The sequence below is a fragment of the Oreochromis aureus genome, linkage group 3 (genome assembly GCF_013358895.1).
Source record: "Oreochromis aureus strain Israel breed Guangdong linkage group 3, ZZ_aureus, whole genome shotgun sequence".
Classification (NCBI taxonomy): Eukaryota; Metazoa; Chordata; class Actinopteri; order Cichliformes; family Cichlidae; genus Oreochromis; species Oreochromis aureus.
In genome coordinates, this window is record NC_052944.1 from 27,837,718 (window position 1) to 27,843,089 (window position 5,372).

The 5,372-nt window shown below is 37.0% G+C and overlaps 1 protein-coding gene across 1 annotated transcript; it reads left to right on the forward strand.

Annotated features, from left to right (window-relative positions):
• Nucleotides 1-1,426: 1,426 nt before the first annotated feature.
• LOC116327030 (interleukin-8-like) lies at nt 1,427-5,084 on the forward strand. Its single transcript, XM_039607926.1, has 3 exons — nt 1,427-1,574; nt 3,124-3,259; nt 4,526-5,084. Exons 1-3 carry the CDS (start codon nt 1,523-1,525, stop codon nt 4,644-4,646), a joined length of 309 nt encoding a protein of 102 aa, XP_039463860.1. The 5' UTR covers nt 1,427-1,522; the 3' UTR covers nt 4,647-5,084.
• The last annotated feature ends 288 nt before the right edge of the window (nt 5,085-5,372 follow it).

The window sequence follows — 5,372 nt, forward strand, 5'->3', positions numbered from 1 at the left end:
CTAAATTTCTGGTGACCATGTAATTTTTGTTCCTTAATGTACAGGTGCATTAATGGCCTGTTAAAAAGAGATGCAAGATAGGTACGTGAATCAATTTTTTTATATATTATACACTTGATATTTTATGTATTACAGCTGCATCTGACCCAACTAAGGTCTACCAGTTAGCCTGCACTGTTTTTACAAAGGTTTCCATTAATGGTCAAATACTTTGTTTAGTTATAGTGAAAATGCTGCAAAATGCTTAATTTTAAAACAGTACATTGTTCTGTAATATGAAGGGGCAATATGAAACCAGAGCACAGGGTAAAAAAATGAAAGAAAATTGGTACTTTTAACTTAAATAAACTTTAAAACTTTAAATTTTAAACCTATATGATCTCTCTTGGCCCTCAAAAATGACCACAGAGAGATCCCAACATCTGTGTAGCTACACCTGTATACATAGAAACTGACTTTTCATGGAATCACTGTTTCAAGAATTCTAAGAGTTACGCCTTTCGCACTGAAAACATACAGATACATAAACAACACAGTGTCTACTGTGCACTGACTCAGCCGTACATCTGCTCCTAAAGGTCAAAGGTCATTCTTTTAAATATTCCATTGTTCAAGTTTTGGACAGTGAGGACAGATAGTTTCAGAGAGACGTGAAGGAGGCCATCTTTGTCTACTCGCAACTACCTAAACAACTGTCTGCCACCTACAAACCAGTGTTGAGGTCCCTCCTCAGGTGCTTCGACCCGTGCTCACACCTCGCTTCAGGTGACCTCAGTAGGTCACATGTTAGGATGGAGCAAGGTCTCACAGCGGTTTCAATGGTCGGCTCTGGTGATGGTGAGAACCTATGCTTTTTTTCACACTTTGGCACATGAGATGACTCACATGATCGTTAGTGACTCAACCACCCATAGGACCAGGACAAATGATGATGTTTGTGAAACTTGTATTTGTAGAAGGACTAGACCTGTCCACAATGAAAAAACAGCTGTCTCACAGTTTCAGTTGTACTACGGCTGCATAAACTACAATAAACTGAGACTGTTTACAAAACTTTGTCTGCTGATCTTTTTCCTCTTTCAGTGTGAGAAGGGGGATCACAGAGTTTACACAGAGTGTTGTGCTTCTGCAGAATTGTGGCAAGCAGAAGGGACTCGTAGCTTTTTCCTGGACACCCAGACATACATATCCCATCTGTGTGGTTCATTTCTGGGACTGCTGACCGCAGCAAGCATGCTGTCTAACCTCAGTCGGGCCTCTGATCGTCCCCTGAACCCACCATCCCATGACTGCCTTCTGCTGCACATGTGAATGCAACAAAATGAAACCAACGTGCACACTCACACATACCTCTCTGTGTGTGTGTTTTTTTTTTTAATTAATTGCAGAAGTTCACAACAATCACATGATTACATGTATGTATAAATATTAGAGTGCAGCTGCATGAAAACAGTTACAACAGCTGGAATACATCAGTCTGTGTTCAACAACAGAGCAAGCAGCCACGTCAGCAAGAAACAAGATGAAACTCTGCGTACTGATTGTGTTTGGGACCCTGCTCGTCCTCAGTCATGGTAAGAATAGATTCACTACACAAACAGAAGTTTCTGTGTGAATAAACATTTCTGTTCTCTGGAAAGCGTAACGTGACCTTCATGTTTAGAAATTAAATTTGCTGGTGAAAACAGAGATAGACTGTAATACACTGGAATGTGGCCTCAAGGTTCGCAACAAGATTTTATTTTTCTTTGTAAGCGAGAGGGTGTTTTTGAAGCTGCAGGGAGAATATTTCTCCACATCTCTACAAGAAAATGGGAATTCATTTGCAAATACTGCATGACAAGAAAACAAACAAAAAAAAAGATTCATTGCGTACTAGAAATGTTCAAATCCAGAAATAATTTTCAATACTCATTTTAAATAACATGCTAATTTAATGGATTTCACAGGTGGGATAGTTAAAAAGATTTAAAGTGCACAACAATGTGCACATTTCTCTCTATTTGAAAGTGTGTTTTGGAATTTTTTTTTATTGACTTTAAAAAAAGATCTGAATACTGGACCCACTGAGGGTGCTAAGTTTAGTATGCACAAAGAAATTCTGTATAGCAAAACAATTGGATTAAAGCTTTAACTAATGGAAAACCCTACTGAGCGTTTTAAGGGCCCTTTTTTGTCCATGTGACTTTTCTAAGTGGTGTCACATTTCAGCGTGATCCTGACCTGACTGTTTCACCATGTATTACGGTACGTCTTTCAGTTCTTCAGTGAGAATGGAGAACGTCTTTGTGTGAGTATTTTACAAACAGGAAGATGACTGAAAGAGCAAAAAAAAAAGGGAAGAGCTTTTGTTAAGAATGTCAAAACACCAACTTGGGAGGCGATGATGAAACGTGCAGTTGGAAAGCTTTCCAGTCACTGAGCTGTAGTTGTGTGTGTGTGTTACACTGACTGCCAAGCGAACTTTGGCACAGCTTGGCTTTTCTTCTTCCCAGCATGAGATTACCATTTCAGTTTCTCTGGAAAATTAAATAGCTGAGGTTGCGTTGGCGGAGTGTAAGAGGCGGGTGTCAGACAAGTATCAAAACTAAAAGCTTCCCCCCGTCTGAGTTTCAATAAAACATCATTATGTAAATTGCATGAGTCATCTTGTTTAGATAGATAGATAGATAGATAGATAGATAGATAGATAGATAGATAGATAGATAGATAGATAGATAGATATAATTTTATTTCGAACATGCAAATATAATTGAAATAACAACAGAAAAAACAAAAACCAAAACTTAAAAATCATCAAGTTTTCATGTATATATCTATGTCTACAGAATGCATGTGCTCGAAAAGGAGTAGGATGAAGTTTACACTTTTCTTGTTCCTACTCCCTTTATTTCAAATTTAAATGCTTACAAATCCATATCCACGTTTAGAACTGCTTTAGAGGTTTTCTTTGGCACTGGAGAATAATACAAGCTCTAAAACACAAACATCACACTGAAAACATCCACATGACCTTTGAAGTAAACGCAAGCTTGATTGATGTCTTCAAGTTTATATCCAAGTTCACAGGAGGTGAGAAAGAAAAGATAAAGCTGTTTGCTGTTAAATGTGTGCTGACGACAGGTATGCCGCCAATCAGCCGTGACTACAACACCCACTGCCGGTGCCTGCAGGTGGAGTCGAGGATCATCCCTCCAGACAACCTGAGGAGCATCAAACTGTTCCCTGAGGGGCCTCACTGCCCGGACACAGAAGTCATGTAAGTCAGCCTGTCACAATCACCCTTTAAATCTAAAAGCTTATTATAAAAATGGGATTCAGTGTCTCACATAATCAATTTAGATTTAGATGCTTTTAAAAAAGGAAATAATTTATAAAAATGTCTTTTTTTGGAACATTTGGTCCCCAATATTTGAAACAATCTTGATTAAGTCTTGTATAAACACTATAAACTCTATATAATCCATGGATTGATTTAAATAAATACAAATAAATACAAAAGGAAACTTATTTGAGCTCGATCTGGCAAATCTCTTACATTTTTGCTTACAAATTTAAAAAGTTGTGCCAATTAAGATTTCTGTAAATTATAAATTTTGTGCATTTGATCTACTGTCACTTTTACTCTTTTTTTCCTGATTTAAGGGACATTATTTACATTTTTTCATGTTGCATCGCTTTTTTAATCCAACTCGATCTTCCAGCCAAACTGGGAGTATCATCGCTCTTAAACACAATTCCAAATGTAACCTTAAAAAAATAACACCATAACATGTTGTTTTTTTAAGCCAAATAAATCAATATATTAATTAATTAACTAGTTTATTTTATGGAAAACACTGGAGGCCTTTTGTTAAAAGCTGGCTGCAGTATTATTTGTTGAAGCATGTTTAATGATGCTCATAAAAACAGAGCATTTCCACTTAATACTGATAACATCGTTAATCAAACTGCCTGACGGGTACTTGGCTGGAATTAAATTCTGGGATCTGCTTACACGGATCAGATTTTCTCTCCGGTAAGTTCCAGTAAGCCCTCTTGGAATTGTTTCCCAACATTTTTTACATTTTTGTATCACTTCACAGTGAGTTCACATGAAAACACTGAGGTTTGTCCACGTCAGAGTTTTGCAAATATCTGCGGAGATCAGCTCCACACAGAGTTTGTGTTTTCAGTCAACAGGTTCACTCTCATTTCTCCGATTGCACCATGTCATCTTTAATCACCCGAGTGTTCAGTCTCAGTGGCGATTTTAGCGATAGCTGGTTTGATTACTGTAATCTGTAAACTGCACATGAATTTTCACTTGAAATTGTTATAATTCCCTCGACGTTTAATATGATGGTTCTTTTAATTCCTGGTATAGAAAAACTGCCTTGTGATTGCAGTTTGATGATTTTGTGGGGGAAATAACTTAAATAAAGTGAATCAGATGCTGGCTGGCAGATCAAAAGTATCACAGAGAGATTTGCACTGAGGACTACTTACCTTTAAGCATTGACTGACTGTAAATCTCTTTAATCAGAGCTGGACTGGCAAACGGAGCAAAGGTTTGTCTGAACCCTCATTCCACCTGGGTGAAGAAGCTGATCAACTTCTTTCTGGAGAAACAGCAGATGGGAAAGGCCTCCAAGAAACGGGCATAAATCCTGCAGTTGTCTCCAACTACCTGACCACTGAGCCATGACTGAAGCCAATATTTAACCCACTTTGGCTTTTTGCTTTTCTTTTTTTTTGCTACCTTATTTTATTTCTACTGATTGTGTATTTCTGAATATTTTACACCAATGTATGGAATAACACTGATTTTAGAAAAAGAAAAGCTTCCTGTTTTCAGAGTGTTAAAGGAAAAAAAAACTCACCAGTCAAGTGATTGTATGAGCAGATCTTGCATGTAGCATTAAATATGTAGCACTGTAATACGTAACACTGTACTTCCTTTTTTCTACTTCCTTTGGTGAATCTTCTTGATCAGCAGCAACAAATGATTTAATACTCAGTAAAGAAACACTCAGATCAATGCAGTTATTGCATAATGAAAATTAAGTTGCTGCAAAGAAAATAAAAATGTTTAAAAAATAAAATGTGTTTGTTGTTTAATCCATGTTTGGCCACATAAAACGTCAATATTTTTATATGTTCAATATGTTTATTATGGTATTTTTAACATGTCAGCATATTATCACTGAAAAACGTGTGATGTTCTTGATGCAATGACTGCTTCAACTTTCCACATCAGCTCTTTTTTATGCGTGCATCACTGTTGTAGCCGTTTGGCACTCTTAATATCAGATTTCAGAAAACTGCACTTTCAGGAGAAAGATCTGAAAACAGCATTTTACCATTAAAACTCTAAACATGCATTGTTATGT